The following is a 14,921-nucleotide window of genomic DNA, read 5'->3' on the forward strand; positions in this document are numbered from 1 at the left end:
AGAAAGAATGATAAGAGCACATCACTGATGGAGGCGAAGCTGCTTTCACTAAGGCTACTTTCACATTTGCGTTAGAATCCGCAGCGTATCATCCGCAACTGCACACGCATGCAAAAGCGCATGCAAACATCTGATAACGCAGCGTTTTTTATCCGCATCAGCTTACGCATGATGGTAAAAAAAACGCAGAGTTTGCATGCGTTTTTACATGCGTTTGCGCTTTTTATGTGCATGCATTTGATATTTCCAGGAGGGTGTGTCTTTAATGGGCATGCGCAGTCCAAAGTACGCAAGCGCATGAAACGCATGCGTACGCAAAGACATGTGTACGCATGCGTTCCCATAGATAGTAGTGCGTTTTTTTGCCGCATTCCTTGCGCTAACAACCACATACGTTTCTAGGTGGCAAATTGATGCCTCTAAAATTACTACATGTTGCGTTTACCGCGCCAAACCGCAGACGACAAAACGACGCATGCGTCGTCAAATGCGGCAAAACGCAATCGATCGCAGACTCATGCATCCCTAATGTTAAATATAGGAAAAACACAACGCATGCGGATAATTGCGGAAGAAACACTGCGGACACAACCGCAAATGTGAAACCGGCCTAACTGACTGGAGTCTCAGCATGATTGCTCAGATCAGATACGTCACTGTCATCTTCATGGATCCTGCCAATGCTTTGAAGCACTTTGGCTGACAAGCACTGTGATGTGCTTTCTAATGACAACCAGTACGTTACAGCAGTGCTTGTCACCTGAAGGGGCCTGTTCGTCAAAGCAGCATCAGGATCCATGCAGAGGATGGTAAAGTCACTAATCTGTTCATGCATGCTCAGACTGCTGTCAGTAATTGAAAGCTAACTCCTCCCTGATCATTGACATCGTCTTGTCATTTTATCTTATTCCAGACACACCGACAATCATTGAGGCAGCTTCACCTCCATCAGTGATGTGCTCTTCTTATTCAATTGGATTCTGGACATACTGTCAATCATAGAAAGGCAGCTCCGCCTCCATCAGAGATGTGAAATTCTTATTTTGTCCGATTCCGGTGCCCAGTTCAGTAATAACAATTCAGTTCAAAAGTGACTATAATCAGTCACATAACTCACAGAAGCAGACAAAATAACAAAATAATCAACATACACTAGAAAAGTGATTTTTTTAGGAAGAGTTAGGACATATGAAAGGCACAAAGTAGTGGACAACCCCTTTAAGAGAGTTGTCCACGTGAAAAAAATGTGAACGTATGTTTAAAACATTAATTACACTACAGCTCACTAACATACTTGTAATGAGAAAAGGTGCCCTGAACAAAGTGCAAGGGGACTTATTGGCTTACTTCAATAGCCGGTCCTAGTTGTCTATCATGGCCTGTGCATGGACAGAGAAGGGGACCTTTATTAATACTAGTTTCTTAATAATTATGTAAGTTTACATTTTTAGCTCATCTAAAGGCATACATTCACTGAAACAACCTTTATTATCTGAATATTGCATTATTACAAAGCTGAAATAAGCCTTTTTAGGTTAGAGAAAAGAAATATTCAGTTGTTGGTTTTCAACTTAACACAAAGCAGGATTGGACAATACAGCAAGCCTTTAATAAACAGCAGGGTGTAGATAAGTTGTGCTGCTCGAATGACCATGGGGTTAACATCTCCTCCTGCAAGATATGAAACACAAGCAAATTCTATTAATATTTCAAAAGCAGGTACAGTATGAGCAAAATGATTAAAATAGATAGATAGATACAAAATTTTGTCTTGAGTGTCTTTTTCAGTTAAATTCATTATTCAGTAAAAAGTTTACATGCATTTTATGCTTTATATTTCTAGTATGTCAGTGTTCATAATAACATCTTTTTGATAAGTATTTATAAAAAATATGTATGCACAGATATTGAACAAATCATTTTTCTCCATGCTAGTGATGATATGTTTACTTCTTGCATGATCTAATAGTATGGACATCAATGATTGGGTACACGTCAGTGTTGTCCAAGATGTTAGGGCCCTCATGCTTATTAGATTAGTGTTGGCTGAACCTGTTGGTATTGAAAGGTTCGACTGACGATCTAATGTGTATGGGGACACCGGCCAACTGATGGTCAGGAGAGATGTTGATCGCGCATGTCTGATTTTGGACTGCCAATCACATTGCTCTCCTTAATATAAGCCAAAATGACATGTTACTCGGGGCCTTTCTCATAGAGAACACAGGAGTGCTTGGCCTAGCAAGCACTCCCGTATATGGGAGATTCAGCTGCAATGTCTGTCTGCCAAATGATTAGCCAAAGCATCATTTGCCTGTCAGCAATAAAATGTGTATGGCTGGCTTCGCTGTCAGGCATCTATTAGAAACTTATTGTCTACAATAGTACTAAGTAGTTTTCTTGGTATGCGTAAAATCTTGAATGAGGGAAAAGACAATTCACGGGTTTTGGCTGCGCTAACAGAAATGGAGATCCTTGATCCAATAATATAAAAATCAGTTATTAATTTTCATTTTATATTATTGGTTAAAGGATCTTAATTTGGGTTAGAGGAGCCCAACCCTGCAAATTGTCTTTACCTTCAAGCTTCCTGGTGGAGTTCATCCATCAGCCACGGTGCAGCAGCAACCATTATTGAGCTTTCACAGGAGTTGCTTAGGTGAGCACCTAATTACCTGGCTGTAATATATCTTTTTATAAACGTATCCCTATGAGGTCTGGTGTGCTCTGTTTGCCTACAGTATTTATCTAAAATCTTGAATTGATAGCTTGGACAAATTCAACAACTTCACAATTGTTTCAAATTTTGGATGCAGAATGACAAGTTCTGCATCAGTCATGTTCCCTTTAAAGGGTTGCCTCACTACTTTAATATTGATAACCTATCCTTAGGATAGGTCATCAGTATCAGATTGCTCGAGGTTCGATACCCAGCACCAGCAACAATCAGCTGTTCTCCAGGCCTGTGACTACCGGATGTTAGTATCTGTGGACTTGAACAGTACACCTCCGTCAACTCAGTAGTGGCCTCAATCGGTTACTGCACAGCCGCTCCTATTCATTCAAATAAGGTGGACGAGCAGTACCCTGCTGTAGCCAATGCACCGTTCGTAGAGCTGTATTGCAATTGCTGATATCCGACAACAGCAGGCTTTGGTAACAGCTGATCAGTGGGTGTACCAGGTGTCTGACTTTCACCATTCTGATATGGCTGACATTTTCTTTTTCTTGTTGCAATTCTTTACAAGCATGTCATGCTTAAGGAATAGCATTTTTTCTACTAATTGGTTGCATTTATCTCACATAGACCTTCAATTTTATTTTTCTAATTGGTTAATAAAAAAATAATGTGTTATTGTGACTTACGGTGTGTTCTGCTGCTTTTTTTCCCTTAAAAATCTCAAAATCACATAATTAATGAATTGTAAAACATAGCGGAAAAAACAAAAACAGAAAAAAATCCATTTTAAAAGCATACTTTTTTAAATACAGATTTTTACATTTAAAAACAGACAAAAGGGGGCTAGTGGGGGGCAAAAAAATGAGTTTGTGAATGTACCCTTATGCAAGGACTAGAATTGCAAAATTATTATAACACTGATGACTAAAATGTATTAAATCAATTAAATTGGGTTTACTTACTATTAGAGTGCTCCATTGTGCAGGAATGCTTTATCCATCCTGTTTAGATAATATTTTTAATGATTATGTTCTATATATTCAAGTATAGTTTACATATTACATTTTGGTCTTTGTAGCTGTACTGTTCTTGGGGTCATTGGTGTTTTAGCAAAACACCTCATGATCAAGTTATGGATATTTTCTGGCATTTTTCTACAAAGAATTTTGAATATCATCTAAGGGGTAACGTTTCTTCTTGTGGAGAGTGACAAGCCTGGTCTGGCATGCCAGTATGTGGAGACTTAAAAACATTGCATGCTCCTCTGGGAAATTAAACATGCAAATTGTCTCTTCAGAGAGGAAGAGGACTTAAACTCTAGTGCCACCTATTGGAAGTAGCGATCCTACAAGTCACTATCGACCCTTTAACAAGCCTTGCAATATGACTAAAGATAAAAACCAAACCAGAATCCCAATTTGAAGATACAGTGTTTCACTAATGAGGCGCAATACCCCGAAACACCGTGTCTGCAAATTGGAATTCTGGTTTGACTTTCATCCTACTGCTACTCCAATAGGTGGCACTGGAGTTCAAGTCCTTGTCCTCACTGAAGAGACAATTTGCATATTCCACAGAATGTCAGAAACGCCTGTTCAAAATGTCACAAAATAGAAATTCCAAAAATATGGCGACAAATGTCTGCCTTATTTTCAAGCACTTTAAACAACAGTCACAAACCTTTTGGCATAGACTTAGGGCTGGATCTGGATACACTGGTAGAAAGATCTCTGCTGTTAAAAATATAAGGTAGGTTTTTAGTAGTAGGTGTATTCGAGTTTTCTACCTTTGGATGTCAACAAGAATACTGGACCTAATTTATGAGAATTGTTTCAGCAATAAATTAGTCCTGTTGGACACGGCAACCAGTCACAATGCAGCTTTAATTTTTGCATTCCAACCCCTTCCTGATATCCAATGTATATGTATGGCAGATATCAGGTGTGAGTATATAGAATGGGTCTTGGGTTGAGCCCACTGCTTACGCTATTAGTGCCAGCTGTGTTATACAGCCATCACCTTACTATAACAGCAGCGATCAGGGCAGCCACTGGTAGGAACATTTAGGTGGTCTTATCTAGGTGTGTGTATGTTGGAGGGGAGAGAAAGTACTCGTCTATAGGCCTTCCCCTCACATGTTCCATTGCAGCTGGGAGCCTTTGCTACAATATCAAACTATCACAGTTTGTAACAATCGAAGGGTCAAGTACTATGGAACCAGTGCTAAAATGTGAATAGAGAAATGGAATAATAAAAAACAGATCCCAAAAAAATAAAGTTATGAGTCTTCATGACACAAACTACATTTTTTTCCAAAGTAAAAACAGCACTTCCCCCTAGAATAACATTGGGCAGATCTGCACTGCCCCATAGAATAAGATAGGGCCAAGTGCATTCCAATTTTTAATCAGATAGCACTTGTCTGATTCATACGCTCGTGTGAGTGAGCCCTTATACTTCTAATATCATCATCTAGGATGTTTGCTACCTGGTGATAATTTGTAGCACTTGCTGCATAGAATATATTTGACATTAAAAGATTAGTCCCCGCGTGGTTTTTAAAGTTTGTTTTTTAAACATCCATGGTTGAAAACATTCAGCTGATGTCTGATATACAGTAGAAGGGAAAATAAGTATTTGACACACTGCCGATTTGCAAGTTTTCCCACCTGCAAAGAATGGAGAAGTCTGTAATTTTTATCGTAGGTACACTTCAACTGTGAGAGACAGAAACTTAAAAGAATCCAGAAAATCACATTGTATAATTTTTGCATAATTAATTTGCACTTTATTGCCTGAAATAAGTATTTGATACAATAGAAAAACAGAACTTAATATTTGGTACAGAAACCTTTGCAATTACAGAAGTCAGATATTTCTTGTAGTTCTTAACCAAGTTAATTGAAAAAATAAAGTTGGATCCAAAATGGCCGACTTCAAAATGGCCGTCATGGTCACCACCCAACTTGAAAAGTTTCCCCCCTCCCATATACTAATGTGCCACAAACAGGAAGTTGATATCACCAACCATTCCCAATTTATTTAGATGTATCCACATAAATGGCCCACCCTGTTTATACAATGCTCAAAAAATAAAGGGAACACTTAAACAACAGAATATAACTCCAAGTAGGAAGCAACACTGTTTGACAAACAATTTCACATGCTGTTGTGCAAATGGAATAGACAACAGATGGAAATTATTGGCAATTATCAAGACACACTCAATAAAGGAGTGGTTCTGCAGGTGGGGACCACAGACCACATCTCAGTGCCAATGCTTTCTGGCTGATGTTTTGGGCACTTTTGAATATAGATTGTACTATCACACTCGTGGTAGCATGAGACGGACTCTGCAACCCACACAAGTGGCTCAGGAAGTGCAGTTCATCTAGGATGGCACATCAATGCGCGCTGTGACAAGATGGTTTACTGAGTCTCAAAGTAGTGTCCAGAGGCTGGAGGTGCTACCAGGAGACAGGTCAGTACACCAGGAGACATGAAGGGGGTCGCAGGAGGGCAACAACCCAGCAGCAGGACCGCTACCTCAGCCTTTGTGCAAGGAGGAACAGGAGGAGCACTGCCAGAGCCCTGCAAAATGTGTCTGTGACTCCATGAGGATGGTCCGAGTGCCCGACGTCCACAGATGGGGGTTGTGCTCACAGCCCAACACCGTGCAGGATGCTTGGCATTTGCTACAGAACATCAGGATTGGCAAATTCGCCACTGGCGCCCTGTGCTCTTCACAGATGAAAGCAGGTTCACACTGAGCACATGTGACAGATGTAACAGAGTCTGGAGAAGCCATGGAGAGTTATCTGCTGCCTGCAACATCCTTCAGCATGACCGGTTTGGCAGTGGGTCAGTATTGGTGTGGGCTTGAGAAAGGATTTTATCCGAAATGTCGCCATGCCATTTGGGCAATAAACATCACTTCTTTTTTTTTCTGGAAGTCTGCTGTGCTGTTTCCCCTATATATATGTGTATATATATATATATATATATATATATATATATATATATATATATATAAATATCTGTTAGCATTTAGTTCTGCTGGTTCGAGAGCAGTCAGACGTGCAGTCATGTGACAAGTAGTGTCGGCTGTCAGTAAATAGAAGCATGCAGACGTTCCTGACTCTCTAGTTGGCACATGACAGCAAGTGTGCAAAGCGCATCTTCATGGTTACGTGATTGCTGCTTGAATCGGCAGAGTCCGGCTTATTCATTGTCTATGGAAGTTATTAAAAGAGCTGAGCACAGCGCTCAGCAGCTCTATAGATAATGGAAAGAGCAGAGGCCCGATTAGGCACAATTCTGCTCCATCTAGGTCGAGACTGCAGACCCCTGTTCTCAGAATCTCTGGGGGGCCCAGTGGACAAATCCCCACTGATCACACATGCACCCTACATACATATACCGTACATACATACACACATACAGCGTACATTCATATACCGTACACACATACATACACACACAGATGCACATACATATACCGTACATACATACATATACTGCACATACTTACACACACATACCGTACATACATACATTGTACATACACACAGATACACATACATATACCATACATGCAAACACACATATACCATACATACACACAGATACACAAACATATACCGTCATACATATACATAACGTACATACACACATACATATACCGTACATACATACACACACATATACTGTACATACAGATACACATACTGTATATACATACACACACATACCGTACATACACACACACAGATACACATACTGTACATATACCATACATACACACATATGCCATTTATACATACACACGCATACCATACATACATATATCACACATACTGTACCTATACCATACATACACACATATAGTTATATACACATAGTATACACATACCATACACACATTAACATACACATATACTGTACATACATGCACATAAACATACATATACAGCTCTGGCAAAAATTAAGAGACCACTGCAAGATGTTCAGTTTGTCTGATTTTTCTCTTTATAGGTATATTTTTGATCAGCAGGGGCAATTTTTGGACCCAACCTAAAATTCTGTATTGTCATCTGGTTAGATTATATAGTTAAAACATAACCTTGAATATACTCATTGAGGGTTATTTGGTGCTCTGCATGAAACTGTGAAGCGAATATTCTTTTGCCGCATATTCTTTTCTTCATGTACTTGGATAACCTTTAATATACTCATTAAAAATTCCCTTTCAAAGTGTATATACATAGTGAAAAAAAGTGCTGGTGCAAGATATAGTGCAAATAAAAATTATTTGTACACACCATATATACCAAAATATGAGAGCAATTTCTATGAATCTTTAAGTATGGGTTTTCTATATCTTATACTTCGTAAGTATTCAAATACAGTACACAGTCCCTATCTTTCTGGTGGGTGACCTGTATTTTACATTACTTGGACTTATATCACTTAAATGAGGTGCAATGCTCGCACTTTATAGAATTGATGTCATAACTCCCCTGATGATTCTAAAGACGATGAAACGCGTTGGGAGACAGCATACATAAGAAGGACCATATGGCAAGGGAACAGAAAAACCATACTTAAAGATTCATAGAAATTGCTCTCATATTTTGGTATATATGGTGTGTACAAATAATTTTTATTTGCACTATATCTTGCACCAGCACTTTTTTCACTATGTGCACTTTGAAAGGGAATTTTTAATGAGTATATTAAAGGTTATCCAAGTACATGAAGAAAAGAATATGCGGCAAAAAAATATTCGCTTCACAGTTTCATGCAGAGCACCAAATAACCCTCAATGCATTCGTGACGCCTGATTACCAGCTGTCCACCTTCAGTCCGGTCTATTGGAATTTGTACAGCTCTAGTGCCGTTCTGCTTTTCACTTTTACTAGTGATATTAAAGGTTAAGTTTTAACTATATAATCTAACCAGCTGACAATGCAGGAATATATTTTTGAGTAAAATGTAAATTGTTCTTTTATTTTATAAACTTCTGACAACATGTCTTCGAATTTCCAAGCAATAAATTTCGTATTTATTTTCTGAAAATGAGAAATGATCAAAATAACAAAAAAATACAAAGAAAACAAGTTCATAATCATTTAGAAACAACAACACTAATGTTTTAACTCAGGAAGAGTTCAGAAATAATCATTTTGTGGAATAACCATGATTTTTAATCACAGCTTTCATGCATCTTGGCATGCTTTTCACCAGTCTTTCACACTGCTTCTGGGCAAAAATTTAAGCAGTTCTTCTTTGTTTGATGGCTTGTGACTATCCATCATCCTCTTGATTACATTCCTGAGTTTTTCAATGGGGTTCGGGTCTGGAGATTGGGCTGCCCATGACAGGGTTTTGATGTGGTGGTCTCTTAATGTTTTGCCAGATCTGTATACCTTATATACATACAAATATATTGCACATACACAGATACACGCATATACTGTACATATATACATAGACATATACATGTGCTGTACATGCATACACACAAAGACATGCAAATATACCATACATACACACACATATACTTTACATACATACACAGATACCCCCACAGAGAGAAACATACACATAGATACACACACATACTGTATATACACAGATGCACACATACATACACACAAACATATACAAGCACATACATACACACATACTAATCTGTGATATCAGGTGTTCAGATACGCCCTAGAGGTGGTCGGCCACATAGTGCAGAGATCAGCTGGAGAGGGCTGCAGACCCCAATGTGAGAGATGGGGACACAGAGCAGAGGACTAATATCACCGCTTGCTGCCGTGCTGTTTTGTGCAGTGAGTCTTCTCCCCCGACCTCTACTCTGAGATGCTGCTGGGAACAGAACAGTGAGGGGAGCAGAAGACACACTGTAAGTCCTACTCTTTTTCCACTTTTGTCCTGTGTGCTGTGCGGCCAGGGCCCCTGACTACAGGTGAGTACTCACCATTGGGGTGCGCCATCCAGGAGGACAGAGGCGGCAGCAGCCAGTGAGGGCTCTCATCACTTTGGTGGGGAAAGAGTTCATTGGCTAGCTTCTCTCCTTGCATGACATGCCCCCTTTTTGAACTTCTGCACTCAGTATGCCGCTCTCTCCCAGGCTCTGGATAGTGGTATGATTACAGGAGGGAGAGATGCTGCATGACCCCTTTCACTCCCACCCGCAATCTTGAGCGAGTGGCCCAATAGTGGCTGCATACTCTGCAGGGGCCCCCCTCAACCTTCAGTGCCCCTGGCTGGGGGCCTCTCTGCCTGCACCTAACGCCGGCCCTGGGTGTTCATGGGGTTGTACTCATACTTCTTCTTCCTCCAAGCAGGGCAGAGGAACCACATGACCACATAACCTTCTCCCATGCCTTTTCTGGATCATCCAGATGGTCATTGGTGAACTTCAAATGGGTTTGGACACGTGCTGGCATGAGAAGGGAGACATTGCATGCACTGCAGAATTTTAATCCATGATGGCTTTTTTTTTAAATAATGGTAATGTTTGAGATGGTGGTCCATCTGTCTTCAGGTCATTGACCAGGTCCTCCCATGTAATTCTGGGCTCATTCCTGACCTTTCTCAGAATCAGCCTTACCCCATGAGGTGAGATTTTGCATGGAGCTCCAAACCGAGGAAGATTGACAGTCATCTTGTATTTCTTCCCTTTTCTAATAATTGTGCCAACACTTGTTGCCTTCTCACCACGCTACTTGCCTATTATCCTGTAGCCCATCCCAGCTTTGTGCAGGTCAACAATTTTGTCCCTGGTGTCCTTAGACAGCTTGTTGGTCATGACCATGGTGGAGAGGTTGGAGTGTGATTGATTGTGTGGACAGGTGACTTTTATACAGAAAACAATTAAACTAAAAAAAACAGGTCTGTGAGAGTCAGAATTCTTGCTGGTTGGTAGGTGATCAAATGCTCATTTCATGCATTAACATGCAATCTATTTAAAAATCATACAATGTCATTTTCTGTTTATTTATTTTTAGATTCTGTCTCTCACAGTTGAAGTTTATCAGCAATAAAAAATTACAGACCCCTCCATTCTTTGTAGGTGGGTAAACTTGTAAAATAGGCAGTGTATCAAATACTTATTTTCTCCACTGTACATTCTATCCATGGATCATGCAAAATTTATCAGTCAGGTTCTCCCTTTAAGTATAAACTTTAGAAATTAAAAGTGAGTTATTTTTTTTGACACCGTAATCTTATACATTATCATTTTTGTTATATTGCAAAGCATATGTGTATTTAGACTGCTTGAATGTACATAGTAAGGACAGTTACCTGTATTATACACTTTTTCGTTCCATGTGTTTCCAGTTGACTCATGTTTGTACATGCATTTATACATTTTGCCTACGTCTGGTTTTCCGACAGTAATCCAGCTGTACAATGAGTACATGTTATTGGATGCATTGTGCATAGTCTCCGTATTCTCGGATTCCAGCTCCTCATTGCTCCCTGATATTTTCCAGACTACTTTAATTACAGCAGGAAAGAAATTTTGCAGGTTGCACAGTAAAGTTACAGATCCTTTCTTACAAGAATTGTTCATGGATGAAGCCAAGATGGACACTTCTGGTTGTTTCACATGTTGATCTAGAAAATATTTATTAAAAGAACAAAATGGTCATAAGCAAAGTTACAAAAATGTTTATGATGTGGTGAGTGAAATAAAAACCTGGATGAGCCCCATGACATAATGACACATCTGGAGGCTACTACTTCTGTGGTAGACGCCCAGTTGGTTGAAGGGAAAATTTGTATCTTTTTAACCGGGTGGCATAACTTTAAAACATAGGGGGACAGAAAAAAAGATAAACTGTTCCAGAAACAGTAGATCAGCAGGAATTTGAGGAGCTGCTCAGTTTTAGTTAGAAAATCCAGAGAAAGATCCACTTTAAGACCTTGCTGAATGGGGAAGCTGTGGCAGTATAGAGTCATTATTGGTAAAATACATGGGGATGGCAGTAATGGTGAGCTACTAATTGGAGTTTGTTATAAGACTACTAGCATAGTGAACAGGTACAGGATGAAATGCTGCAACAAATGGAAAAGGCAGCAAATAATAGTGGCTCCATTTTGGGGGGTATTTTAACTATCCTAATATTAACTGAAATATAGGCTCCGATTTATCAAATCTGGCGTTGTTCATGTCAGCCTTGATGTAGGGATGCGTTGCAGTCAGACACTCTTGAATCATTAAAGAGCATGCTTCTTAATGATTCAGGAGCATCAGACAAATGGCTTGTGCGTCCGTATGAGCCTTGTCATAAATCTTACTCTAGTCAGTGACTGGAATAAGATTTGTGGCGTAAGGAAGACTAGCACTCTCCATGAATATAACAAACAGGTTGCCAAGCCACCATACCGCAGGATGATTTTTTATTTTCAGTCTTTCGTTTTTGCCTCCCATTCCTCCAAGAGTCATAACATTTTTATTTTTTAACCAACATATCCGTTTGAAAGGTTATTATTTTGTGGGACAATCTATAGTTTTAAATGACTCCATTCATTTTACGATAAAATATTCAGGAAAAAAATCCAAGCGGATGAAATGGTGAAAAATGCCATTCTGCCATTGTTTATTGGGCTTTGCTTTTACATTTTTCATTGTTTGGTAAAAATTACCTGACAATCTAATTCTACAGGTCAGTACAATTATGGCAATATTTGAACACATATTTTTATTTATGTGTGAGAAAACTGTTGGTTTCTGTCACCGTATTCTAAGACTGGTAACGTTTTATTTTAATGTTCATTGACCTATGTTAGGGCTTGTTTTTTTTCATAATGAGCTGCCAATTTTGCTGGTACTATTTTGGGGCATCTACAATGTTTTGGGCACATTTTATTGATTTTTTTAGGGAGGTGTAGTGACTGAACAACCACAATTCTGATGTTTCAATATTTTCCTCTCTACAGCAGTTACCACTGACATTTTGTGACAGGCTGGAGCCCGGCACTTTCAATACTTTATAATGCAGTGGACTCCTGGAAAATGGCCACCGGAAGCAGCACATGCGCTATTGAAATCTTGGGAGATGAGATCTCAGTGTCGAGATCTCAATTTGTGCATACACCATTTCCAGCCACCATTTCCCTGAAGTCCACAGCATAACAAATTTTGGAAAAGGCGTGGCTCTGAGCTTTCACAAAATGTCAGCAGAACCCCTGCAGCATTGAACACCTCAGCCTGGGGCCCGTAGCCATCATCTAACTCCTGCCTCTGCTACCACCAGAAGCTTCCGGCAGCAGCGACCCTGGGACCCCGCTCCACAGCAGCCAATAAGCTCCACCACAGCTACAATTCGGATTATAAGTTGTACCCCCATTTTCCCCTGAAATTTTGGGGAAAAAACTGTATTTCATAATCTGAAAAATACAGTACCAACTGGGCTAATTAATTTTAGATTTTGATAGATTGGACTTTTATAGATGCAGTGACTCTAAATATGCTTATTTAATTATTTTTTGTTTGATCATGCAGAGTGAGGGAAAAGGAGACTAAATCACATCTAATAGATTTTGTATTTGTTTATTTTTGAATTTTTACTTTTTAATCTGTAATCGACTGATTATTTATATTATACAGTATACAGCTATACCACAATATTGCAGTGTATTATGTAAATGGTGGATTCCTGGGAAGCTTCACCTGTGGCTGGGCTTCACGCGAGTACCATGGGGGGATGATTGTTCATGTTACAGATATGTGCTGGCTGTAACATGTGTATGGAGGGTGCTCCCCTCAACATATATGAACCCAAGCGCTGATGTACAGTTACATTATTTTGTACTATGTGGTTAATAAACGGGATGAAAAGTCTCTCGTATAATAAGGTCAGAAAAGTTAGACCTGTTCAGGGTAGAAAAAATGAACCTCGGATGAGATCTCGTTTATATGTACGGTCAATGCAAAGAACTGGCACATTCCAAGGACCTTACAAAGAACCAGGTGACATTCTAAAGGGTTCTTTACAGTTAGAGCAGTTAAACTCTGGAATGCTGTTCTGCAATATGCAGTAATGGCAAATACCATGTCAGCTTTTCTCGTAACAAATACTATTATTGGTTACAAATAATCAAGCAATAAAAAATATGTCATTAATTGAAAAAAGTTGACCTTTATGGACCTATGTCTTTTTTCAACTGATGTAACTAAGCATCTCATAATTTGTCTGTTATGTCCTTCAGAAGAAAATAAAAGTACATATAAATTAATATAAATGAAATTGATCGATCTCTATCCCCTACATCATATAAGCCGTTGAGATTGTACAGTCGGCATTCAACTCTACTGTAATGAGATTTATTTGATTCTGGATGATGGGATTCCTCTTTCTTTCATTGACGCCTCTATGATGGATCACCAATTCAGTCATGAGCTTAATAAGCCCCCCAGGTCTTCGTTTTGTGGACATTTATAACGGTGTAGCAAAAAAAAAAAAATCAGTGCAACAAAAACACAGGAGCAGAGGGAGGGGTATATACAGTTACATTTCACAATCCCTTGTATTAAGTTATATAATTGCATATTTATTGGTTATAATAAGGGTTATAATAAAGTGGATATTGAAAAAGTGTCTATTTAAAGTGTTGCACTCAAGGAGATACAATCCCAGTGCTGGTGAGAAGGAAAAAAGGGGGGAAGGTGCCACAAACTGACTTGCTAAGTGTGATGCTATATCCCAGTCACACATATATATATATATATATATATATATATATATATATATACTGTATATATATCTTCTCAGGAGCGTATATAGGCACATAATAAATAACGCAGTAAGAGGAATATAGCAGTGTAAAAAGGATTAATATATGTGCTGTGAATAATTTAAAATGTGCCTGGAGATCATGCTTGCTATAATGCTTTGCAGACAATAATGCTTTGAATTACCAGGCATTACAGGGCATTTTCTAAGTGATCATGGCTTGGCAGCTTCATGTTCCTTAGTGGGACTAATTAAAAAATAAATATAGTGTAATATAAAAAGTTGTACTGAAAAAATAAATTGTTCCATCCAAAAAATAAAATAATTTTAAACATTTAAAACCTGAAAATAAAAATATAAAATTATAGTTTTTATGTTTATGTTTTAAATAATTATAATTATTTTTTTTAAATTAAAAAAGATAATTAACCATTTAAGTACCTGCTGTTAACATGGAAAGCCATGAGCTGCTGATGCTTTGC

At 38.8% G+C, this 14,921-nt stretch overlaps 1 protein-coding gene across 1 annotated transcript in view; it reads right to left on the reverse strand.

The window, feature by feature from the left end:
• Positions 1-1,552: 1,552 nt before the first annotated feature.
• Positions 1,553-14,921, reverse strand: part of TARP (TCR gamma alternate reading frame protein) — a 68,658-nt gene continuing 55,289 nt past the window's right edge. Inside the window, exons 4-5 of the mRNA XM_077271660.1 lie at positions 11,003-11,317; positions 1,553-1,671 (exon numbers count right to left, since the gene is read on the reverse strand). Of these exons, the coding sequence (XP_077127775.1) occupies positions 1,553-1,671; positions 11,003-11,317 (434 nt within the window). The remainder of the gene's footprint in view (positions 1,672-11,002; positions 11,318-14,921) is intronic.

This window comes from Ranitomeya variabilis, chromosome 6, assembly GCF_051348905.1.
Source record: "Ranitomeya variabilis isolate aRanVar5 chromosome 6, aRanVar5.hap1, whole genome shotgun sequence".
Lineage (NCBI taxonomy): Eukaryota > Metazoa > Chordata > Amphibia > Anura > Dendrobatidae > Ranitomeya > Ranitomeya variabilis.